Source organism: Thunnus maccoyii, chromosome 23 (assembly GCF_910596095.1).
Source record: "Thunnus maccoyii chromosome 23, fThuMac1.1, whole genome shotgun sequence".
NCBI classification, from domain to species: Eukaryota; Metazoa; Chordata; class Actinopteri; order Scombriformes; family Scombridae; genus Thunnus; species Thunnus maccoyii.
This window is the reverse complement of record NC_056555.1, coordinates 6,485,818-6,512,725: the sequence shown is the minus strand read 5'-3', so window position 1 is coordinate 6,512,725 and position 26,908 is coordinate 6,485,818. Positions and strand designations below refer to the sequence as shown.

At 40.4% G+C, this 26,908-nt stretch overlaps 1 protein-coding gene across 4 annotated transcripts in view; it reads left to right on the top strand.

Moving 5' to 3' along the window:
• The window catches only part of zgc:162331 (uncharacterized protein LOC793007 homolog), a 37,433-nt gene extending 11,406 nt beyond the window's left edge, over positions 1–26,027 (top strand). Inside the window, exons 2-6 of one of the 4 annotated variants that reach the window (XM_042403628.1) lie at positions 2,014–2,582; positions 21,762–21,953; positions 22,538–22,691; positions 22,809–22,994; positions 23,968–26,027. In XM_042403628.1, the coding sequence (XP_042259562.1) occupies positions 2,309–2,582; positions 21,762–21,953; positions 22,538–22,691; positions 22,809–22,994; positions 23,968–24,310 (1,149 nt within the window). In that variant the 5' untranslated portion in view covers positions 2,014–2,308 and the 3' untranslated portion in view covers positions 24,311–26,027. Of the gene's footprint in view, positions 1–1,166; positions 2,583–16,197; positions 16,358–21,761; positions 21,954–22,537; positions 22,692–22,808; positions 22,995–23,967 lie in introns of those variants that run through there. The other 3 variants (XM_042403627.1, XM_042403630.1, XM_042403629.1) reach the window with 3 other exon arrangements.
• The last annotated feature ends 881 nt before the right edge of the window (positions 26,028–26,908 follow it).

The window sequence follows — 26,908 nt, the reverse complement described above, 5'->3', positions numbered from 1 at the left end:
GTGTTGTATACCAGCCACATCTATAAAAGTCGACTTAAATTGTAAGTTTTCTTACCGTGATACATCCAACTGCTCCTAAGTCTTATTGTACTGTAAACATCAAGGCTAAGACGGCCAGCCAGAGGATCCAATAGCTGATGCCAACTGGATCTGTTGTCATGGTGTTTGGTGGTCCTTCCATGTACAAATTAAGAGTTATACAGATGTGTTGTATGTTATTCATATACTGATTAAATTTTATAACCCAAATTGATTTTTTAAATTTTTTTAATTTTATATTTCTTCACTGTATGATATACAGTAGAATTACAATGATATGGTTTGCCCTGTCTAGCTAACTGTTGATAACAAAACAACTGCTGTGCAATCATTATTATCCAAGATGATCATGTTTACATCCTTTCATTCACTGTGTGATAGAGAAGCAATGACCATGTCAAGCAATGGAAGTATTTTGCTTGATCAGAAAATATGTCTAGTTGTACTGAGTATATCTTCAACTTGCTGGATGTTGTCTTTACTATCAGCATTGGAAACTTGTTTAAAACAAGTGGTCTAAGTTGGTCAATCACAGCTTTTGAAGTCTCCACTTGGCATCTCTGTACCCGCCAACATTAGAGGCGTAAACTACAAATCACTTTGCTGATCGGAATCGTTTCGTTGAGTTCAGTTCAAAGATTCATAGTCACTGTTCACTTTCATTTGTTCACTTTTTTCTAAGCTAAGCGATTGCATCACTGTTGAATTCACTTCAGCTCTCTACTCTGACTCTGACAGTCTTCCGTTCAGTAGTATATTCAGATTGTTGCTAGTTCAAACTGTCACATCCAGTTCAGTGCAAAACTAGTCATATACAGCATTTTATATAAGGTTAACACCTCAGCAGCCACATATTTCCAACAGTATAATGACATGATTGTTTCAGTGGGTTCTTTTTGCAGTCACCAGAGAGGTGAGCTCCACTGCTAAAAGCTACTAATTCAGTCAGTGACAAAGGTGAGTCAGTATAGTCAGTTCAGTTTAAAGATTCTGTATTAAAAGTTTGTTTGTGCATGTACTGAACAATTCTAGCCAACAGTATGGTTCCATTTTTGAGAAGCTGCACATTAGCTGCGGTGAGGCAACAGAGCTTACACATAAACCCACTAACGCTACACAGTAACCTCCAAACACACAACTAAGAATTAAGCTTTACTTCTCACTTCCCTTTCCAAACAACAGTCCTCTCTGTTCAAACTGCGTACACTGTGTACCTCAAAGGAGCGAAAGGAAGTAGATTAATAGAGCCTTGACCTGAGATATCTGCCATCCTATGTTATTCAGTGATTGTTTGGTCACCTGGTCCATATGCCATTCACAGTCCCACACTGCCTATACTACAGTATGTTGCACTTGTAGTTGGAGGAGCTTGTGTGTTTTGATGCTCCAGCCACATATTGGATGACAATGTTATTCTGTCTGTTCAGTTTATCTCGTCTGCCTGTTACGCTAATGTTCTGCTGAACATTCAGTTTGGGTCAGCCTGGTGGCATTGAGTTTTACCCTCCAGCTGCTAGTGTTCCAATAGCAAACATTGATCTTGTGAATGGTTTCTCTGTAAACTTCCAAGCAACACCCTCAACTGTCCATACACTCAATACACTGAATCAACAGAGAGAGGTAGAGAGAAACAGGGTGAGAGGGGCAGAGAGGGAAAGAGCAGCTACCAGGAATATCAGGACTTAAGGCTGCATGAGTTACAGCTCAGCACAGCTCAGCGAATGAGTTACTGTTATGCAAGCGCTCAGTCAGCCCAGCTGGAGATCAGAGTGAGAGAGAGAGAGCGAGAGAGAGAGAGAGCAAGCAGCGAACCGAGTGAGCACTGAGAGCACGGCTGAACGAGCTGAGGGAAGGCTGGAGAGAAAACAACGGCAAGTGAGCAGAGAGCAAGCAGATTACAGCTGGATCTACCGTACATGCACATATGAACGCACACACCCGCTCACTCCCTCTCTTTCTCTGTCATACCTCCAGCATCATGAGCCGCAGCACAGAGGGGATTTTCCTCTCTCCGCCAAGGGAGTGAAGGGAGAAAAAGAAGAGGACAGACAAGAGGAAAAGAGTGTGAAGAAGCTGGAGAAGAGAAGAGGAGAGGAAGAGGAGGACAGCAGGAAAACAGAAGGGAAAACAAGAAGAAGAAGAAGAAGAAGCAACAAACTTTCCCCCTGAAGGATCTTCCTCATATTGAGACTCCTGAGCATGATGCTGTGAATCCTTCCTCCCTTTTTTCCTCTTCCTCTCACAGAGCTCTTCTTCATTACCTGGCCCCATGTTTCCAAAAGTGGGACCCACAGCTCAAAGCACAGGCAGCCACCTCTGGGTGCTGCTGAGCCCCTTGCTGTGTGTCTTGGTCCTGGCTAGAGGCTCCACATTGAGCCCCGAAAGCTTGCAGAGCACCGCTGCCACGTCGCTGCCGGAGGACTGGACCGTCACAACGATTCAGCTGCAGCCGGACCTGCAGACTGAAACCCAGACACTGACAGAAGCACAGACAGAGGCTCAGACAGAGACACAAACTCCCTCAGCCACCAGCAACTATACAGGTTAGTCTGTCGGTCAAACAACCCATTGATTCCTTCCTTTTTCCTATCTGTGTGAAGTTAAATGATGATTTCTTGTGTACAAAAAGTTTTCAGCTGCATGCCTGAAGTGAAGTTGAATCTACATTGAAAGAAAGCTGTTGTACAATTATGTCCCCAATTGAAACAGTTGACCAAGCTGTTCCTCTGAAGCTCCTCATTTCACATTGAAATAAGTAGTAGTTGAAAAAGTAGATGTTTACTCTATACTCTGGACAAAAGATGACACCTCACACTCCCGGTGTTACACTCTGTTCTGTGACCCATTATCTAACCTGATCAGGAATTACAGCTAAATTGCCAAATCCAAAACTTTTTGTCTTGGTCACCAACTGTCGTTTGATGACTCCACAGTGTTTAGATTTAGATAATACGTACTGTATATTGTTAACCAATCAGTGTCACACCACCAGTAAAACTTAAATCTCAATTCCTGTATAATCAAAAGTTGCTTTGTTATTATAGCTCCCAATGGCCTTAAAAATCTTACCGAATGTGGGTATTTACAGAAAATACACAAGTAATTACAACAAGTCCTTAAAGGTTCTTGAAACCATACTTGTTAAGTCTCTTTCTCTTTCAGTTTGTGTTTCATCTTACCTTGACCTGAACCTAACCTTAGCCCTAACCCCAAGTATCCTCTATGATAGGCTGCTTAACCTAACCCTAACACTTAACCAGCACTACTGTAAACACTACTTGAGGGGCAAACAGTTCAATGAAAATAACTGAAGGAGCTCTAATTCGGTATGCAGGTCCTGCATGGATTCATTGAAAGCTGGTTAGCATTTATTCGCGTGATCACCCATCCAAGAAGAGACTTACTCTTAAAATCACTCCCCAAGAAAAAGCACTCACAAAACTAAAAGGTTCTTATTGATTTTCCCCCTCGAAACTCATTAGGGAGGCGACAAAGTTTGATTACTGCAAATAAACATCTGTATCACCCTGGCAGCTGTTGTGTGTGCGTGTGGTGTTTGTGCACGCAAATGTACTAGCATGTGTACTTACTCTGCTTTGCTATTGATTAATAGTAAATCCGGGTGTGCAGTTTGATACATGTGCACATATTTGTCAGTGCAAGTGCATGCACGTGTACATGAATGTGTGTGTTTTGGGAGGTGTGTTAGGGTTAGGACTTGGTTTTACAGTTAGGGTTAGGTTACAGTTACTTTAGGTTAAGGTTAGGGTAAAGATTGGGATTATAATGGTGATGGTTTGTATAGGGACTAGAGAATGTATTTTGTTAACAAGCTGGTCTGCACAACTACCCCTAACCCAAGTATAGAAGTACCAACTTCAGTGTTTCTACATGTGTGTTTATGCCTAACTCTTGTATGCTTAACTAAGACTACAGAAAATTGAGTGCTTGCAAGCAAATGTGCACTTTTGTGTGTGTGTGTATGTGTGTGTATGTGTGTTTGTGTGTGTGTGTGTGTGTGTGTGTGAGGTGGCAGGTGATGCAGTTAAAGACAGTTCGTTATGTCCAGGCTGGAGCTGCTCAGCCTGAAGAGAAAGCTGCAGCGCCACTCACATGACTTCACCTCCACTGGAGCATGAGCTGCCTTTCTCTTCTCCTCTACTCCCTCTGTCCATTTCCTGTCTCTCTCTCGCTCTCCTTTTCTCCTCTCTGTCTATACTGCATGTCACTTTTTCACTCCTTGTTTACTTTCTCCAACCTCTGTCTCATCTGTCTCTCTTTTTCTACTAATTGCCTTTTCTGTCACTTCATTTTTTTCTCCCGCTCCTTGTTTTGCTCTTATTTTTCATTTTTTTCTTCTCTCTTTGTGTCACTTCTTGTTTGTTCTTTTGTTTCCTTCCACTCTCTTTCATTTTTCACATTTATTCTTATGTCACTCGCCCACCCTTTATCATTCACACAGCTGATATCCTCACGTGTACGAATAAATAGCCTTCAGCAGATGACAAAATGCAAATCACGTGCCTAATACACACATATTACACACACACACACACACACACACACACACACACACACACGAAATGAACGCACTCAGCCCAAGCAACACCAATCTTCTTAAAGGTTTAGAGAATAAACAACACAGTTGCTCATTTCATAACGGCAGCTCTGTGTCTGACAGAGCAGAAAGCCCTTTATACTTTAATAATACACGTACACACAAAAGCACACACATACACAGGTGATCAGCTGCTTGCCACATCACACCACATGCATGAATTACACCAGACCAGAGCTTTTATTTGAGAGAGTTTCCAAAAACTCAAAATCCTGGAGGTGTGCTTAAAAATATTGCTCTCAAAACCAAAGTGTGTGTGTGTGTGTGTGCGTGTGTGTACACGTGTGTGTGTGTGTGTGTTTGTGTGCATGTGGTGTGTGTTTGACGGTATAAAGTACTTATTCCCACAAGCATTAACAGATAAAAGCAGCGATCCTTATTTTGTTTACTTTTTTCACCACAATTTAAGCCTATTTGGCTCTTTCCCTCAGGTCTGGATTACAGAAGCAAAACTACGTTTATGTTTGGACATTTTAGGCATTTCAGTTTTTGGCTTCTCAAGGATAAAGTCTTTCTCAGCTGTCATTTATAGGACAATAAAATAAAAGCAGTTAAATATAGAAAGCTTTTGTACATGCAGAGGTTTTGGACATGGAGGATTCATAAAGCAGCCAAAAGCAAAACCACTGATTGAAGACAAAACTGGACGTGTCTTTCCAGGAAGAGTTGATGCATGGGTTCCCAACCGTTTTTATCAGACCTATCCCCACAGACATGTCAGATGAACTTAAGTATCCCTTCATGGACACCAGCCATCATATTCCAAACATGTTCATTTGAGGTGATTTTAAACTGGATGTTATTCAACATCATCATCTATATAAAAGTGGATATTGTCATACAGTTGAACTGTTTCTGTCAATTTGGTCGACTTTGCGTCAGTAATTCTACAGAGGCTACACATTTCAATCATTTATCCATTACTTTTAACTATTAGTTTGAACTTTTCATTCATTCATTTAGTTATCTAATTCAACCATCATTACCTTTAGCTATTTCAACCATTTACCCATTACTTTTAGCTAACTATCGTCATCGATTTAGATATCTATTTCAACCACTTAGCTATTTCACCAATTATCAATTTTACATATCTATTTAAAAGTTTTGCCCGTTACTTTTAGCCAACTATTTACTGTTTAACTACTACTTGTAGGTAACAATTTATTCATTACTTTTAGCTAGCCATTTACGGTTTACCCATTGCCTTTAGCTTACTGTTTACAGTTTATTCATTACTTTTAGCTAACCATTTACTATTTATTCATTACTTTTAGCTAACTGTTTACTGTTTATTCATTACTATTAGTTAAACATTTCCTGTTTTTTCATTACTTTTAGCTAAGCCTTTACTGTTTATTCATTACTTTTAGTTAACTATTTACTTAAAGTGATAGATAAATGGATTAGCCTACTGTTTATGCATTATTTATTATTATTTGAACTGCAAGCATTACTTTTAGCTAACTATTTAGACCTCTCTGCTCACTTGCCCTAAATTTCACATACTATCTGCCACAACATAGGGTGTTCAGGTCTTGCAGCTGTCTCAATATGTAATTGTTGTTTTAGGTTTTTTAATCAAATTCTAATTTCAGTTTTTTCTTATTAGTTGAGCTACTCCACAATCTTTCCACGTGCCCCCACTAACTGAAGGAGTATCCCCCTGGGTACATGTAGGCCTGATTTCACTGTTATAGTGACTCTTTGCAGCATGTAGGTTGAATATGTCAATATAGAGTGGACTTACTGTACAGAACCAAATGTTTAAAACCTTAAAAAGTCTACATCCATTGTTTCCATTAAACCAATTCCTGAATATCTTTCATGTATTAGTTCAGAGCAGTGTACAAAGCTTGTTCAGTGTCATATCACACACAGATGTCAGAGGTCGAAGGTCAGTTGGAGGTGGTAAAGATTCAGTGTCTTCAGGGTAGACAGTGTGAAAGTCTCCTCCATCCCTACGCCTGCTTACTGAATCCACTGTTTTAAAATCAATAAAACTGGTGGCATGTGAAGGTTTAGCGCACAGAGCCTTGGAGCGTTGGATCAAATCAGGGCTTTCAGGCTCCGTCAATACAAGCCTTGACTGATTATGCAGCTCGTCCAGGAATCCTCTCCGTGGGCTGTTCCTGGAAATGAATTGATCAGAGTTCTGCTATTGATTAGCTTGTCCTCAGGTGCTCCTCCTTCTATATCAGACTTCATTTACACACACTTATATCCTGTGGGGCTTCTTGTGTTTATTTTCTCTGTGAAATGTTTTAATAGCATCTTTATCTTCGATTTTATTTTATTTCCATGTAAATGCACCTTTTATTGCTGTTTGTACCTCTTCTCACAACTGGATGTACTGACCTGTTTTGCTCTTGGATGAAGAGTCCATCTTGTTGTGTCTTATCTAACAGTATCGACAGGCAGTATTCAGCACAATAGACATGATTAATTAGAGTATATCCATATACGCGCTGTTCACCGGAGTAAAAGCAGGGTATAGAGTATGCTCTCTATGCCAGTAAACAGAAACAAAGTACACACACAGCATGCATGCAGTGTGAGCAGAAGACTTGTATCAGTTTGCAGAACTACACATTCAAAGTTCATACTTTAAAAAAACTTGAAGGTATTTAAATGAATATATAGATGTAGAAACAACAAACCAACAGCTTAATGCAAAAGTCACAAAGTTAATTCTATTGGGATTCAAAAAGCATTTTAGAAAATGTAGGAAAATAGGAATGCGAAGAAGTAAGTTAAGCAGATAAAGCAAAACACTTAAGAATAATGCATTGAAATAAGTGACCTCCAATGTGGTAGAAAGGATTCGCTGTGTACTATTTATGGCATTTTTTTCATGTTCGGACGAAGATTTTGGCAAAGCTGCAGTGGTACAGTAGCTATCCAGGTCAACCTCCTGTTGAGGACCTGGCAGGCTGCTGATGAGCAACAGTTATTTCAGCCGTAGAAAAGCCATGAGTCTTAACATTAACACGGTAACACAACCAATTAACCTCTACACAGTGTGTGAGAGTTAGTGTTAGGCTTAATCCCGAAATGAGGCCTATATCACTTACTTACGGTTGTATGCAAAAGTTTGGGCACCCATTGACAAATAACATATTTTGGTGATTTTTTTAATTGAAAAGATGTAAACATGGCCTCTCTAGGATATGGAACACAAAACATAATTTTCAGCAAACGTTAATGCTCAGTTGCTTTTTATGTCATACATTGAACAAAAATAAAAACATTGTGGCATGTGCAAAGGTGGTTGGGCACCCCACATAGTCAGTTCTTAGTAACACCCCCTCTGGCAGGTATCATAGCTTGCAAGCACTTTTTGTAGCCAGCTAAAAGTCTTTCAATTCTTGTATTTGGGATTTTCTCCCATTCTTCCTTGCAAACAGCTCCTAGTTCTGCGATATTGGGCCGTCTTACATGCACAGCTCTTTTAGGATCTACCCGCAGATTTTCAATAATGTTTAAGTCAGGGGACTATGAGGGCCATTCCAAAACCTTCAGCTTGTGTCTCTTGAGGTAGCCCATGATGGATTTCAAGGTAGGTTTAGTAAAATTATGTTTAGTAAAAGGCACAACAGTAGCGAGTGAAATGACATCAGTAGTAAAAAGACACAAATATAGTAAAAAGGCACGAATAACAACATTGAATGGCAATGATAAAATACGAGGCAATGTCAAAATATGTGTACAAATGTGAAACAGAATAAAACTTGTAAGATCAATTCATAAAAAATAAAATATTATAAAAAAGATAAATATAAAGATATAAAAATACTAAAATACTAAGAGCAACCAAAGGTCAAACATGTACATCTTGAGTTTTGTCTTAAAAGTGTCAATGGAGGGGGCACACTTGATCAAAAGCAGAAGAGTATTCCAAAGCTTTGGAACTGCAAAGGCACAATTTCCCTTACCCACTGGCCTCGATCGTGGAACAGTTAAAAGCAATTGTTCTGAGGATCTAAGAGGCCTAGAGAAGTTCTGAATGTACAGGGGCGCCAACCTATGTATGGCTTTAAAAACAAATAAGAACTTTGAATTCTGTCCTGTATTTGATGGGTAGCCAGTGCAGGGATGCTACTACCAGTGTAATGCTGTCTCTCTTTCTAGTACCAGTTAGGAGTCTCGCTGTAGCATTCTGCACCAGCTGCAGGTGAGACAAAGAGGACTGACCAGCACCCAGGAACAGTAATAATCCAGCCTTGAGGAGATTAATGCGGTGGTAACAGTCTTCATATCATTGAGTGAGAGGATGGACTTTAGTTTGGGAATGTTCCTCAGCTGAAAATAGCAACCTTCATCACAGAGTTGATCTCTTTGTCAAATTTCAGTGCTGAGTCAAAGATGACACCAAGATTCCTGGCATGTGCATAAAGGTTCGATGTCAGTGGCCCTAAGTGGCTCGCTACACTCCCAGTGGTGTTGGAGGGACCAAAAACATATATTTCCATCTTATATAACATTCAACTGAAGATAGTTTTTTGCCATCCAGCATTTCACATCCTGGAGGCAATTACGGATGGATGTGATAGAGTTGGAATCCCTTTGACTCAGTGGAAGGTATATTTGAGTGTCATCTGCATAACAGTGAAAGGAGAGCTTGTGCTTGCAGAAGAGCCTAAAGGAAGAATATACAAAGCATAAAATGGGCCCTCAAATGGATTGGCAGTGCCCTGGATGCCAACCTGGTCCTTGAGATGGTTTAGTAGACTACAATGGTCAACTATATCAAAAGCCACGCTAAGGTCTAAAAGAACAGCACATTTACCATTGTCTTCTAAAGACAAAAGTAGGTAATTTGAGACTTTGAGAACAGCAGGTTCTTTGCTGTGATGAGCCCTGAAGCCTGATTGGAATTTTTAATTTGTACGTTGGACAAGCAAGGGAGCTTGGAGATGGGACGGACATTGTTTAGTTCTGATTTGTCATTGTTAGGCTTTTCGATAAGTGGTTGGACTATTGCATGTGTAAAGCAGGGTGGGACAGTTCCATTTGCAAGACTGCTGTTTATAATAAGAGAGACTGTGGGACCTACAGTGTCCAATACTTCCTTTAAAAAGTAAGTAAGAACAATGTCCAAGGGGCAGGTGGTCCTCACAAATGGCTGTGGTCAGCATAGGACAGTGGCAACAACAAGGTTTAGAACTGATTCAATTGTGTGGAACAGAACTTTGGGACCGTGGGAATTTTCTGGAGATAATGGTGGCAAAATATTTTGCTCTTGCAGCTTTGAAAGATTGCTAATAATTTGTCAGACAACCTTTCGGTATCTCAAATGAAACCTGTAGACTATCTTTTTATCATTTACATTCTGCCTTTCTACATAATTGCCTAAGCACAGTTGTCGTTGTTCAGCCATGGCTGAGTTTTGGCTCTAGGTTTTCTTACTTTCAGAGGGGCAACAGAGTTCAAGATGTCTCCACAGATTGAATTAAACTTTGCGACCAATTGGTCTGTGTTCAACTTGAGGGGTTGGGCCTTAATGCTGCTGAGTAGAGTGGATGCTATGTAGGCATTTGAGAATTTACTTGCAGTAGATGTATTTATAGAGTGGGAGTTGGTAATTGAGGATTGGGGACGGTGTGAAACAAGGTGGAGAACCTGATACACTGATGATCTGAGACACCCAAATCCTCCACATCCAGAGAGGCAGTGGTCAGATCAAGTGTAAATACCTAAGTCCAAGGTATGGCCACAGTTGTTAGTTGGGCTGGCAACATGCTGAGCAAAGTTAAGAGTCCAGTTCCAAGAAATTCAGCAGTGTTGGCTGAATTCCCAGACGGTTACCAAATTACCAAAAGTTTGAAACAACTGATGATAAAAACTCAGAGAATTCACTTAAGAAAATGGCATTCTGTTTGGGCAGGCGATATACAGTTACACATGGACAGGATTTGCACCATCTGTTTTAAACAAAAAACCTCAAAACTGGTGTAAATATTAGAAGCAATGGGAGTGCACTAGTTGCATTTTTTTAAATACTGCAATACCTCCTCCACTAAGCCTGGGTGAGCTTAAAAAAAAAAGTTATGATCAGGAGGACCAAGTTCTGACAGCTGGCTATATTCATCAGAGTCCAAGTTTCAGTGAGGAACAAGAAATCTAGGAGGGTGGAGGAGATAAACTCATTTAGAATTAAAAGTGCAATGTGGACAGGAAGCCCTATCTGTAACAACAGTCTGAATAGGGAGATGAACCGGTGAAGGTGCTAATGCCCAGTAGGACAGTTGGAAGGGACTAGAGCTGGAAACAGGGGGAAGACAGTAGGAAGGGACTAGAGCTGAAAAGAGTAGCCTGAGATGAAACCAGAAATGAGGAGGAGGATTCCAGGGGCTGTGTTTGGAGTGTGAACAGTTAGTCATGTGGAGAGGACTGCACCACGTGCTGAACGTTAGTGGCTAGCATTTGTTAGTCCAGTTTGTCCAGGTGGATTCCATCTCTCTTAAAAAGGGACAATTGATCCCAAAACAAATAAAAATTGTCAATAAAAACCACATCACTGAGGACTGCTGAATTGACCGGCACTGCGGGACAGTGTGGGGATGGGTCCAGAAATGAAGACAGATTTGCCACATTGTTTTAAAAAGTTAAAAAGGTGGTTAAAATATATTCTAGTCAGCCCAGACTGTTGATGGACTGTGTCATTTGTTCCCACATGAACAATTATTCGTTTAATGGTGGTCAGGAAGGAAGGCAGTAGTACCAGGAGCTTTTCCAGGATGACAGGGGCACTAGGGAGGCAGTGTGTGGCTGTGTTGAGGGAACGTACACTCCTGATTATGGAATCACCAGCTATCAGTTTGGTGGATGAAGGGGTGGAGACTAAGTGCAATCAGGACAAAATAGCACATGTTCAGTGACCACAGGATGTGGTGAACTTACCAGTTGTGGATGGGCGGTCTGGACAGGTGAGTTAGGGTGCCAAGACAGGGTCCGTCTTGGCAGAATGGTTCTCTGCTGGTCCTGGGCGAGGGAGACCTCCAGATCCTCTGATCACAGCCTCCTTAAGCATTCTGTGACATGAGGAGGGGCCCTACCCTGTCATTTGTTTGGCTGTCCCATGGCTGTAGCCAGAGAGGAGTCCAGGGCAGATGTCCGAGTCTGAGATTAAGGCTTGTGACATTTGGAAGGAGGGCAATCGGGTCAATGGAACAGCAAGAGTAGACGACTGCATATATGAGATATGCTTCGCCTGTGCAGAAGCGACCAATACAAAGCCGTCGATCATCCTGTCCTATTCCCGGATTTCTGTCTCCAGGTGGTGGATAATTTCCTTCAGCTTTGATAAAATAAGTTAGATCAGAAAGATCCACTCCCAAAAAAACCCATTAGAAGTCAGTTTTTAGTAGAATTGTTTGGCGGGACTCCTAACTGGTACACATAGACGCTGTCGCAGCGGCATCACATGCATTAATGTTTGCTGAAAATATTGTTTTATGTTTCATATCCTAGAGAGACTATGTTTACATCTTTTCAATTAAAAAATGACAAAAATATGTTATTTGTCAAGGGGTGTCCAAACTTTGCAAACAATTGTAGCAGGCAGTCTACCTCTTAATCTGGTCAAGCAGGAGTTTACAGTGAATCCTTACTGTCTTTTATGTTGAAAAATGCATACTTTACAGACTTTTCTGAAACAGTACCTTCTGAAGGAATCAGCCTCCCTTCACTGTTTTGTTATAGTCCTTCAAAAAGGAATCACTGCAGAATAAAACAAGTGCAATGGTGTGCTGTTAAGTGGTCAGCAACCACATTCATGGTCTGGTAGTTTTATGTAGGTGGAAAAATATTCTAAAAGAATCCAACTTCTTGAACAAAAACACTGATGTTAAGGTTTAAATACAGCATCTACCTCATGATTACTATAAGCTGCTTACTCCTTACTCGGAGTCTCTTTAGATAAGATCGTCAACTAAAAGCCTGAAACGTGAATGTGAAACCTTACAATGACTTTAATCTGATTATCTGACAGGCAAAGCCAATTACCTTTATATATTCCAGGCTATTTCTGGTGCCTAGAAATCCTGTGACACGCTAACACACAGGAATACAAATGCATACACACTCACTGGTAGCAGGTAGTGCATTTTAAAGCCAATTACTTCTGTCCATTTGAGGTTTTTTTTAAGAGTGTATTAGAAGCCATGCTAAAATCTTTACCACTTCAGATCCGCAGACAGTTTGACCTGCCTGTTCTCATATACAATAAAACCAAGTTGGCGTATGTATGGTATATATGGCAACACAAAACTTTCACTGTTTAAGCGAAGAGCTAAACTTCAAAGGAACCTTGTACCTTGCATAGATCTACCGAGGTCTCACCAGTGGGAGCAATTTTGGGTTCAGTATCTCTCCCACAGACAATGGGATCGGGGATTGAACCACCATCCATGTAATTGGTGGTCGACCTGCTCTACCTCCTTAGCCACAGTCGCCCACATGATGTCTGTATTTCTACAAACAAAGATGTACCACAAGAAGAATTTCTGTGAGGACACGTACAGTACATGCCAAGGTACATACACAGGCACAAACACATACACACATTTAGAGCCATGGGTATTTCTGTCAGTGACACACACTATCGTCACTCCTGAGCCCTGCGGGCTTGGCGAGCTACAGACAAAGAGTTCCCTCTGTCTCCTGCTTGTCAATCCAATATGGCTGCTGGCAGTGACTCAACTTCATTATTACCTTCCCACGGCTTAAAAACAGCACCAGTCGCTGAACAAAGTCACTGAGGGAGCGTTTGAAAGGAGCCTTCTCTCTGCCCTAACAGTTTTAGAAGGGTGGTAACAACTGAAGGGCAGGAGGAATGAAAGTAAAGAGGCAGCAAAGACAAATGCACCCCAAATTAACTCATCTGAACTGTTTTTTCGGCACATTGTGTCATACAAAATCACAATCACAGTAGGCATAATCAATTAAAGCAATAGTTCAACAATAAACAATATGGAAATATGCTTATTCTTTTTTTTTGCCAAGTAAGATAAGTTCAATATCACTTTCTACTTATTGAATGGTATCAATCTTCTCCACTAACTCTTGGCAAAAGAGTGGGAAAAAAGCACATTTCCCAAAATATCAAACTATTGATTTGAAATGATCAAATGAGAGAGTTGGTAGAAGACAAATGATAGAATAGGTAAGAAAAGCTAACACAAGCGCTCCAGTAGACAAAAATTTCAACAAAAACTCTTTTATTGGAAATGTACTTTTTAAAAATACAAATGTCCCAAAAGCTAACAGAAATCCCCTTCAGATGTATTTCCAATTTTCTTTTGTGATAGAAATTTGTCTTTTACCTTTCTGAATATCCACCAAGGACCTACTGTATACTTCTCAGTTTCCTAAATTTCCAGAATGCCACAATGAGTTTTAGTTGACTTATTCCAGTTTAAACAATGAGACAGACACGATGGCTGAACATGCAAGAGAAGAACGAGGAATTTAAGATATCTTGTCTCTGTCATGTAACTTTGATGAAGGCCTCCTGCTGAAATGTGCTGCTTTTTCAGTGCCAATAATTCTTTTTTCTTACATGGCGGCAGTTGAGCCCCAGGGGCGTCAGAGAGGTGAACCAGTCAATCAGTGAAGTGTGTAGTTTGACATGTCCCTGCTCTGTTTAACCGAACAGATTATCCTCAGTCAGATCGAGTCAAAGCTGCTGACTGAAGGAGAACATGAGTACCTTTCAGCTTCGCTTTCTGGTTTTTGCACATAGTCAGCATAATCTCACTGTGCGTGTCGAGTAAGTATCCTTGATCACTTTATTTCATTCTATTAATTTTTCAAAAACAACCTAAACAGGGTAAGCATTAAGTACGCACTGGACACAAGCACTCACATGGCAGAGGCACACATGCATGCCTTTATGTGTTTGCATAGGAACACACACTACGCAGGCAGAGCAAGAGCCGGGGGGATTAGGTAATCAGTTGTGATACAGCGCATCAGTGAGGTGCCACAGAAATAGATACAGTGATGATAGAGAGGAGAGTGAGGCATGTTTATTTGAGGTCAGATCACATAAAGAGCAGCTGGAGCAAAGGGACCGAAAAACACTCAAGAAACAGACAGTAACACAGGGATGAATGAGATGAAGCTAGTCATCTGTCAGCCAAGAATGCCATCTTACATTAACTTCAACTTTGACTTTTAGCATTTGGTAAAGTCTGACACAGAAGAAGGTTATTTTTATCCATTGTTTATCAAGGAAAAACTGACACAGCATGAAAGAGGGAAAGCATGAGTCTTCCCTTGGGTCTATTCCTCCTTGAAAGGAAAGCAGACAATCAAGTGATTTCAAATAAAAGTTTTTCAGAATAAAACAGCTTCACTCATGTGTCAATTAAAACTAGTTGCACTTTGCTAGGCATTGCAGAAAACACATTTTCATATTAACAAAGGATCAAGTAACAATGTGTAATGTGAGAAGGGTGTCGTGTAATGACAAATCCACAGATTATTTTCACCCATATCTGCAGTTGCCTTCACATCAATGTTTTAACATCTTTCAGCTTATCGTTTTGGGTTTATGACTCGCAACTTCACAACTGATTTTAGCTGATAAAAGCTTTGATAAACCCACCATAAACTACTGGACCAGGACCACAAGGCAGACAGACAAAACTAGCTATTGGAGGATATTTTTCCTCAGGAGATGATGAAGACCAAAAAAATATTCAAACTTAACATTTGTCGGATGGACAGAAACATGGACAGACAACACTAGCATGCATTTAGACAGGCTCCAATTGAATGATTAAGTTGTTCTGTCTGCTAGCTGTGTAAATAAGGAACTGTTAACTAACACACTATTTATGTATTCAACTTTTATAAAGTGATAATCATAGACTGTATAAAATATGGACATAGTCACCGTGACATCACCCATTGGTTTGTGAACTGCCGTTTTGAAGTTTAGCTTTTTGACCATCGCCATCTTGGATTTGATCGTTGCCATGTTTGATTTTTGGAGCCAGAGGTGACCATATGTGGACCTTGGTTAGCAAGGTGCATTTACAATCTACAGTTAACAGTGAAAATGCTAATGCTAATTTCCGAAATTCCCGAAAAACAGGCCTAAAACCATTAAAACAAAAAGTACTCACCAGAAAAACTGAACTTCCAACTCCTGAGAGGGTATTTTATCACAACCAAAAGCTGGACAAGACTTTTTTAGGTGACGAAAATATTATAATTAACTTTCATGAACTGAAAACACACACTGAAATAGCAGCAGCTACACCTATACTCTGGGGTTAAGCCATGGTTACATTACGTAACCATGTCAACCGCAACGTAGCCACACCCTAAAGAATACGCTACTTTATCATCTATTTCACTCTAAATGGGACCATAATTTACAAAATGAACATCATGCTGTATTTAAGAAGACTTGAAACTAGCAATTGAGACCATAAACTCATTAGGAAACTGTTTACTGAGGTAATAAATCAAGTAAGAAGTAGGGTCATTTTCTCATAGACTTCCATAAAAACGGACTTCTTTTTGCAGGGAAAATACAGGATCCAGATTTTTTGGAGCTTGACCCATACTAGGGACAAAAATCAAGATATCTGGGCCTTTGCTGTGTGCACTAATTTCAACCACTCTTTGGAGTACTCTTGTAAAAGATATTCCCCTGCAACTCGCTCCTGGGAATGACTGAAGGTTGTGAGTATTCTAATACAAATGTGTGAGTGAGTGTGCACAGGCATGCATTGTACATAACATCTGTGCGTAACTCCACACATTCATCATACATGTGTGCATGACATGGGTGCATCCAGCTAGTGTGTGTTTGTTCTGTTCACTCATTTTGTGCATGTGTGTGTTTCTTTAATCTTTAATGCAGGGAAACTAATCTTTATTTAATCACAAACTATTCCGAGTGCTTCCCTGACAGAGAGACAGAGATGAGTGGTGGGAGGGTAGAGAAGAATACAGCAAAGTGGATGTTTGGTTGATGGTGTCTGGTTGCCAGGTTTGAGGGCTCAGAGGTGTATTAGCGCCCCGTTGGCAACTGAACTCTCTGATTGGCAACCCACGGAACCTACAATGACAGAGAGGCTTTTCTGAATGGGGCCGAACCAACAGGACTGAACAAACAGACGGCAGAGTCAACACACACACACAGCTAATGTGGTCTCCTCTCTGCGTATAAAACACACACTACCTGAACACTAATACAGATTTCAGCCACGTACACACACAAATCCTATGCACAAACACACAAGCTAACTTCCATCCAAAGTCAACTACAGAAAGATCAACTGCACACCAAAACCAACGCACATTTTTAATCTATTCGGCATTAATTCCACTTTTTATTGATGCTGCATGGGCTCCAGTTGGGGTGTTTTGTTTGTTTGCTTCACATCAGCATTGCTGTTCTTCTCTGTTTACTACAGCGTGTTACTTCAACGGTTTGTAGAGATAGCGACGGGTTTCCTGCTGCGCCGTGGCAACAGCAAGCAAAAAAACTCCACTAGAGTCTTAAGACACACACTGTCACGTAATATGTTCAATATTTTATCTGGCTTTATAAGCTAGAGGTAAAGACTTTTTTCTTTGGCAGGCAGGAGTGTGTGTGTCTGTGTGTGTGAGGAAGCTTGGGAGGTGCATTACAGATTTAAGTCCTATGACTAGGTGTTAGTTTCCAGAACACATACTGTACTTGCTCCAACAAGTCCTCCAAATTAAACAACCAAATAGGTCTTGTAATATAAATACAAAATAATTTATACTGTATTGATCATGACAAACCCACAGATAATTATAACCTAATTCCCCTCAGCTCTACCAAGCATTTTAGCTTCTTTTAGCTTGTTGTTTTGGTATTGCCCCCACAAATTTACTGTTATGGGACACTCTCACCACTCTTGTCAATTTGTAGCTGCAGTACACAGGTGTTTTAGTGAAAATTCTTCATGGCACACTAACTGCCCGCCACCAGAAAACCAGTAGACAAAGTTTGCAACTAGCTGGTCGACAAAGTGAAGCATGTAGTAACATTTATTAGCCAGATATTTTTCTTAAGAGTTGATGGTGACCAAAACAGAGATAAAAGCAGAGTAAATGTTGGACTTAAATTTGTCAGGTGGCCAGAAACATGACTCCCAGTGATTACTAATGTTGCTCTGCAACTGTGGTTAACTGTACGTTAACATCTTCACCATAACAACTTTATAAGATGATAACTCAATGTGTTTACAGCTTGTTCCACTGCCCCCAAGTGACAAAAAACAATGAATACTATGAATTTAAATGTTAGTGTGGAGAATGTTGGTATTTATGCAGCTGTTATTGCAGAAAACAGTTCTGAGGTATGTGTGAGTCTGTTTAATAGATCATTATAAACAAGCTCTTGGTGCTGAAATGAGAAGCGATAAAGTCACCGGATGAATCTCAGATGATAATTAAAACCACCTTATTTTAATTAAACAATATCATATCTCTTTCATTCAAATGCAAATTGGATCCCTTAGTATTATTTCACTGAGAGATTTACATCTCTCAAACACAATGACGGGATTATATTATTTTCAAAGAGCAACAGTTTTTGCTAAGCCTGGCATCGGCAAAAAAAAAAAAAGCTAAGATAAACTATTCCTCAATGTCTATGCTTCATTAAAACTCACTGAAGCTCATCTGAACAGCAGACTTAGTGATATGATAATGTCAATCCCTGTTATTACTTCATGTGCATACTAGTCACTGCTTAGACCAGGATTGAGGCCATGACAAGAAAAATTCAAATATCAATCAGTTTTATCAAACTGTTTTATAAATCTAGCTATTTTAAGAAGCTACCAGAAGCTATTTTAGGTAGCTGAGGTGGTTTGAGCAAGTAATATGCAAGTCATATAACTGTAATATGCTTAGACAGATATCAATAAACACCAAAACCTGTGGAAAAAATGATTGATGTTGTGCTATGAGAGAGAAGTTTTGAAAGGAATCTTGCAGCTATCAGCCCCTGGAGCAACTGATACCCCAGTATTTTCTTCAGCATTTAGTTGTGGAGGTGACCACGCTCACATACATACTGCACACACACAGAGTGACAGCATCAGTAAAAGGTCTCTAAGGGGAAACAGAATGGCTTTTAGTTTCCCCTTTAAAAACAAGTCAGCTTGTCCTTGTTTCCCTGTACTGTACGCATTACGCACGTGTCTAGTGTGTGTGCCTTGATGTTTATGTGTGTGTGTGTTTATGTGTGTGTGTGTGTGTGTGAGAGAGAGAGAGAGGGAGGGGATGCTGTCATCTTCACACAGGATCACGGGATCCTCTCTCGCCTTCTCTACCGCTGCAGAAATCCTCCCATCTGTCGCTCCTAATCAGCAGAGAGCAGCTTGCATGTTCACAGGGTCTTATACTGGGATGACATCTCTTTCTGTCTCTCTCTCTCTCTCTCTCACACACACACACACACACATACACACACACACACACACACACACACAGATTACACTAATACTGACACAGCAAAGCAAACTGCAGCATCACATGCCCTTCTGGCCATTACTCATTAAAACATCAGCAACACTCAACATCATGCTGTAATTTTTCTTCAAAGCAATTCTTCCTTTAAACTGACCAATACTTTTAAAGCTGCACTAATCATTTTTTTTATATTAACAATGAAAAAATTAATAGTATAGTGATCACCCCTCGTAGAATTTCCCTCAGCTCTATTAAGCATTTTAGTGTCTTTCAGCTAATTGTTTTGGTTTTACAGGCCACAGTTTTAGCGTACTGTTTGGGTTCACTCTCACTACTCTCATCAGTCTTGTTTCCAGACACATCAGGAAGCTGTTTTCAGTAAAGAAAGGACTTATAAACCCACTGTCTACTACCTGCCAAGCCCCAAATGGCAGACAGACAAAGTTAGCGGCTAGCTGGTGAGCATAGTAGAGCAATTAGCCGCTAAAGTACCACTTATTTACCAAGGAGGAGCTTAAAGGAGAGTGAATATTGGACTTAGATTCATTGGGTGGTAAGAAGTATTACTCAGACTTGTGTCGGTTGGATGTGTAAATGTTTGCTAACACATTCACCATCTCAACTTTATAAGGTGATAATACGTCAGTGTTGTGTTTACAGCTCCTTGTGCTGCACCCAAAAGTGGCCAAAAATCAATTGCAGCTTTAAAGTAAACAAATCATTTTCATAATTGAAATCTAGTGCAGCTGAATGTTTTTTAGTGAATGTTGGCTCCTGTTAGTGATTCAAGTGAAGATGCATCTTACCAAATCACTCAATTTATTAAAAATGAATAATATTGCACCTATAATGAAGCTAGATGGGGTTTGTTTAGTTTATGACAGGAAGCTGTCCACCATCTTTATAGTCAGTGCAAACATGACCCTTCCTTTCAGTTCATTTTAAGTAAAATATAATTTTGGATAACAATCTAATCATCTTGTTTTTATAGTCGATACAGTTGAAGTGTTTTTGCACATAAATTCATGCCTAACATACAGGCCATAACAAAGTACGAGTCAGAGATTTTAGAAGCCAGAAATCCCAGCAGCTGGCCAAGTAATTGCTGAGTCATCAGCATTGATCAATAACCTTGTCAACCCCCTGCAGATATCAGATAGTCACTTTGTGCTATAATGTAGAAAAAAAAAACATTACTTTCTGTCTGAGTGAAGTCTTTCAGATAAATGTGGGATGCTTTGTGCAACCAGCGAAGCTGTAGGTTCACATGAGAGTTCCTGAGAGCCTCAAAAATCCCTGCAGCAAAGTCTAACAATAGCTGCTGTATCATGAGACCTCTCAGAGGTATTTGCGTATTGTAGCATAAGGAAGATAAAAATAGTACTTTCTGTCTCTCCCTCTCTCTCTATCTATCTAGTGTAACTGCTAATCCCAGTGTAGAAAACAGACACTTTGGCCTTAGCTAAGAAAAAAGAGAAAGAAGAGGGAGAGAGTGGTAAAGAGAAAGGCTGGGAAATGGAGGAAAATGTTGGACAGAGAGGGAGACCAAGAAAAAGGAAATAGGTGCATTAGGAAGAGATAGTGGGGCAAATAGACAGTTTAAAGTCATTAAAAGACATCAACACTGTTAAAAACTTAACAGCTATTGATGAGTACAACAAGACTTCCACCTACCTTTAATCGTGCAAGGCACTTTATACCAGTTCTTGCAACTAGTCCCTGCACAATAAAAGAAAACCCCCTCCGGAGACCTTAAAACCCAAAAACCCTGCTCTTCTGGAGGCAACAATACACAGTAAATGGTGTCACTCAGATCAAAGAGAAGCTTTTTTCTACAAGTGCCATTATGCAACAACAGTCAAAAATAATACACAGAGAAATCCATTGTAGAAATACCAAAAAGACAAATATATACACCTAATTGCAGGAAAATGACCAGAGTGCAATGGATCAAGACACCAGGCGACAACTAACAAATTGGAGTTTTGCTTTTTGCTTTTTTTGACTGATAAAACTTGACTTAAACTCTACCAGTACTACGTGTAACTACTTAAACAGGACTAAGCGTCTGTAGTCATGCTTGCTGCTCTGTGAGGCTGTACTCAGAAACAGCAGTGTTACCATGTTCATCATCTTATTTTAACATGTTAGCATGATAATTCAGAAAATAAGTTATTACGATTCACCCTGAGGTAAAATGAATGTCTGTGCCAAATTTTATGACAATCTATCAAATAATTAGTAGTGCTACAGTATTAAGTTATTGGGATTCATCATCTGGGAACCATGAATGTGTGTACAAACTTTGTGCCAATCCATCAAGTAAATGTTGAGATCTTTCACTGAAGATGTGAAAACTTTGTCCAGCTGGTAGCACTGAATGAAAAGTCAGAGGATCACCAAAATTAGGATTCAGCCTCTTAGAACCTTGAATATTTGTACCAAATTCCATGGCAATCAATCCAATAGTCGTTGAGACATTGCATTAAAAAACAAAAATGATAACCAGCTGGTAGTACCAGGAAAAGTCACGAGATCCCCAACGTTTACACTTTTTCCTCTAGACCACGAATGTCTGTACAAAATTTCATGGCAATCCATCTAAAATTTGATCTGTTTTATCTCTCCTCAGGTCTGTCCTGTACCCCTGTCCTGCCACCACGTCGGGGTTCCTTCTATGTGGAGAGCGGCACAGGTGTGTCAGTCGGCAGCATCTTGGCGTTCTGGTGCCGTGAGGGATACCAGCTGGTTGGCAGCGACAAAATCTACTGTAATGTCAGGAATGGCAAACCGCAGTGGAGCAACTACCTGCCTGTATGTGAAGGTAAGCACGTTTAAGCAGAGATCTAGACAAGATTTACACAGAAGCATATTTGGGAAAATGAGCCAGAGTTTCAGCTTCACTTTACTTTACTGACTCATGTTTTAAACATCTTCATAAAATACCCAAGCCTTTTTTAAACTTGCTATTTTCGCCTACAGTCAGTAAGAACAACTACTACATTGCAGCGGTTGGACTAGTTCTCACTCCACAGCTCTGGTTGTGCGTGAAATCTGGTTGCAGCTTGCATGTAAAGCAATGCTGGTGAACTTGCACAGCACATTTTTATGCTCAGGGAACGTTTCTAACGTTTCCTCTCGACATGCAAACATGTCATGTGAAATTAACATCATGCTGGAAAGAGGAAAGGCAACAGAAATGTTACTGAATCCAAAAAGCATCCAAACATCGACTGTATGCAAAATGGTGGTTCTAGAGGAAGAACATGGAATTTGTTGCAGGATAAATCTTTTTAAAAGTGCCAATATGATATCACATGTATTGCTAAAATTTAAAGACAAGTTTATTTAGACATAAAAGTGTCACCTGATTCTTTTCAGTACAGTGTAAATTATTTTGCCCCACAGCGATCCCCAGGCCAGAGGACCGTGGACTGAGAGTGGCTGTGTTGGCTTCAGTGGTGAGTGGCATCGTCATCCTCACCATGTCCCTGTCCTTCCTCATCTGCTGTCTGCAGGAACGATCCAGCCGGGACAGAGCCAAAAAAGAGGGACGGAGCAGGTAGATGCAAAAAATAACCATGAATACAACCCCTGCAGTTGGATCCCTCAATTACATCCAGCCTTTGGTTGTTGGTATATGGGCACCACAAAAGTGATAAAGTGCTCTCCTCCTCAGACGCAGAGAAAAGCGCTCAGCCCGTCGCAGTGAATGTTGGCTGGAGAGAGAAGAGGGTGAGTGGGAAGCCTTCCCTCCTCCCAAGATCTTCCATCTCTCCCAGAGGATGAACCCCCGTCTGGCACCGGACAGCCCGCTCTACCTGACTGGAGGCCTCAGTGGGTATGAGAACAGAGGATACCAGAGGTAAACTGGCAGCACTCACGTCTATAGAGAACCACAGTCAGCATGAAGGAGCATGCTTTGTATTACAAAATGCAGAGAAACTAGGAGGAGACTTTAAAGAAGCATAAAGCTCCTCCAACACTGAACAGTTTTCCAGCCTACTGGTAACCCAAATTTGAAGTTTAATTGAAGGGAAATTGATTTTTTGATCCTGCAAACATCCCCTTATTACATTGCTCCATTCCATTCAGTGTCATTTAATTCATAAGTATTCAAACAAAGAGGGAAATGATAAGAAATGAAGGTTTTCCTCTGTAGATCTTCATCAGTACTTGATAGATTTCAAGAAAACCAGGAAAATACAGAAAACCCTCAGACACACCAATAAACTCTACCTTTAAGATGGTGCTCATATCAAAATCAACAAATAAACCAGTTATAATTAGGTTAAATGTCTGAGGTTAAGTATTTGAGTTTTCAAGTTGATAAACTGACTGGCACGTGAAGACTATTACTACACTATTACAACAGCTAAATAATTATGTTTGCTAAGCTCTTATGCTAACACATCTCTTATTAGTTAATACGAAGCTAAAAAGAATCCCTCTCATTAGCAAAGAGCAAAGTATAAAACATTCAGGTAGCAGCTTCTCATTTTTAGCTAGTGCTTAAAATGATAAATGTCAGTAATGTCAAATTATATGAGCTGTGACTAGTTCATTTTAATTCCGTTATGGCTAAACTTGGCTACAAAAAACATTTCTGTGATTGCAGGTGGGCTGTGTGTTTTTGTAGTTCAACAAACTGACAGAAGTCTTCGTGACAGAAAGGATCTAGCTGCCCATCTAATTTTAAGTTAAAAAGCATGAATTAGGCTGGCTCTCAAGTGTTTGAAAAATGAAACACATATAGAGCATTTCTGACCTGTTTTCAAAGATCTGTTTTTAAAGGTTTATGTCATCGCTTTCTCTCGTTCTTTCTCTCTTTCACACAGGAGTCAGGAGAGTTTGCTGAAGGCCTCTCTGCCCGGCCTCTACCGTTCCGAATCTCAGCTTTACCCGCATGTCGTCCTGCAGAGGGTCCCGACCCCGACAGCGCCCTCCGCCCCTTCTGCCCCTTCCGCTCCATCCGCCCCTCTCTACCTCCATCTCCCCTCTACCTCTGCCGCCTCCTCACCCACCCACACAGCCACCCACACTCAGCCTCACATCATGGCGCAGTACCCTACCCCGACGTACCCGCCTAACCCCAACACAGCTGTGCCCGCCTACCCTCACCCAACCCCGGCTCCAATCTACCCCAACCCTAACCCAACACCACAGCGGCCGTGGCAGTAGCTCCGCCTTCCACTTTCTATAAGAATGAAAGGAAAACAAATCAAGTTGGGGCAACATCTGAAGATGTACGGGGTGTTGTGCCATCATTGCTGAAGATGTTGAAGGAGAGAGAAAGCGTCACTTTTCAGCTTGGATGTGACATCTACAGGCACATTTTGGAGACACGTGAAGTCTTTTTACTGTTTCATGTCCTTTTCTCCCACACAAGACTGCAAATGTGATGCTCCAAAGCAAACATGAAGGATAAGAGTAGAAATGGAGATGCAGCCCGCATAGTAGCTCCCCCTCTTACTGCATGCTTGCTGGACTTCTCCTGCAACTTGGACTCAACAGGAACTGAACACCTTAGATTTCTTGTCCCTCGATGCTTCCTGAACTGCTACCGCACTTTCTACAAGAGTAGATCTTATTTTCTTTTAGCCGTCAGAAATTATAAGAGAGCTTCAAGTAGCCTGTCGTAAAGGGAACACTAGAAGGTTTATTTTAAAACGTACTAATTCAGTTCAACCGTTGACACTCATGAAAGAATAACCTTTACTGAGGGACTTCAACAATGGCCGCCGGTGTTTAGGCAGCTCAAACCTCTAAACAATGTTGATTTTTTAATAGTTTATTGTTTAGAAAATGATCTCTATCAACCTTCCCTCCCTATCAAGTCCACAGAAATCTAATCTAGACCAAAATAAAACAACAAATATATGTATATTTTTGCTTTAAAGCTAAAGATTTAACTTAAACTCCTGAAATCTCACCAAAGCCATGGGTGATGTAATCAAAGGTTTTGGGTCACTTTACAGCTCTGTTAATATGTCCTGGTATTTTCCAACACTGTGTGGGGAAACATGGATTGGCGACAGGGATTTGTGGGTAGCAAGCACACTGTGATTAAAATTCTGTTGTTGCTGCAACTGCTGAACGGAGCCAGTTTTGTGCTGTTTGTATGGACTCAATAATGCAGTGAGTGTTTTAAGTTGATCCTTATTTCTCACCAAAATTGTTAATGAACTGTCTCTGTTTGGTTTTCCTCTGACTGCACTGCCGTAACTCAGTCTGTCACATAATTTATAACAAAAGCTTGTTTTATGGTTGGCAGTTTTACTGGTAAAATATGTTGGCAGAGTCATTTAGGGCTCCAGATGGGTTTTAGGAACATGATTGAATAGAATACACAGACCTTCAGACAATGTCAGATCAGTTATTAATCAGAGAAAATTCTGCTTTATTGATTTTTATTTTTAAAAGGCTAGTGTGTGATATGACACAGGTTCTCTTCAGTATGTGAGTTATAACAAGAGATGAAGGTTTGTCAGATACACTGTGAGAGTGCTGCTTTGTCCTTGATGCAGGGGGAACTGCACTGAAATGTAAAGTTTGAGAAGGGCCAATAAACTCTAATTCACTTGAATTCTCTAAAGCTCCGCTGCAGTTCTGCAGCTTTGCATATTGTTTCTAATTTCATTTTTTAATGAATAATTAATCTTATACTTTCATTATTCCCTTGGTCTGCTGTACGTACCTGCATTTTGAAATCATAAACTCTGCAAGAGCCCCTTTACTGTTGCTTTTTTAGTGAGTTTAACCTCTAGCTGCTTTTTTTATTTGTAATAGGAGTACTCTAGTAGACACATTAACAAATCTGCACTTTACACTTTTTTGAAGGGGGGTGTGTATCCGGGGGTAAACGGCTTGGACTGGACAGTCATACTGTAAACTGATGTATAATAATAACACTGCAATAAAAACAGATTTTTGTCTAGTTGAACAGTTCATCTTGTGTCTTTGCTGCACAGTGAGTGCTATTTCTGACAGAAGGGAGGGAAATAGATGAATAAAGAGAGAAAGAAGGGAGAAGACAAAGACAAGAGGGACAGGAAATACAGAGAAAGATGGATCATTTATCATGTCATCACAGCTGAAAATGAGGAGATGACCTCATTTGCCTGCAGAGCGACACTGACACATGATATGGATGGAGTGATTTGTCTGTTCACACTGGACCTGAGTGACAGAACAGATGGTAATGGTGGCCATATTTACAGTAAATGAAGAAGCACCTCAACCCCATTACATTGATGCTGGTGCTGGTGGCCTCAGAACTCTTAACTGCTTGAAGAAGGAGGACTGCACACAGCACGCAACTTCTATATTCAAACATTGTGCTGAATCAAAAACTGAAGGTTTCAGCTTACATCTTCATCAGGGCCTAAACAGGAACAGTGGGTGTAAACCACTTTTTAGACATTTTCAAACATCACACAAGGCATCCTATAGGTTAATTACATCATTCAGTAATCAAGCCATCATCTGTGTCACCTGTATTGTGGCCAATGGCACCACCTTGTGGTTAAATCAAAACAAATTAATCTAGCCAAAAGAACAAACAAAAAATCAAATTCCAGTATCATTTCCAACAACTTTTATCAGAGCTAAATAATAACAGTTAAACCTAGCTTGTAAAGAAACACCTCAGATTTAGCTCTTCCTTCAGTCCATGTGGCGATAGTGTGTTTTAATTTATGTATCCACAATGCTTCACATTTCAAATGCAATAGATCCAGGTTGCCACCTCGCTTATTGCAATTCACTTTCTCACTGCCT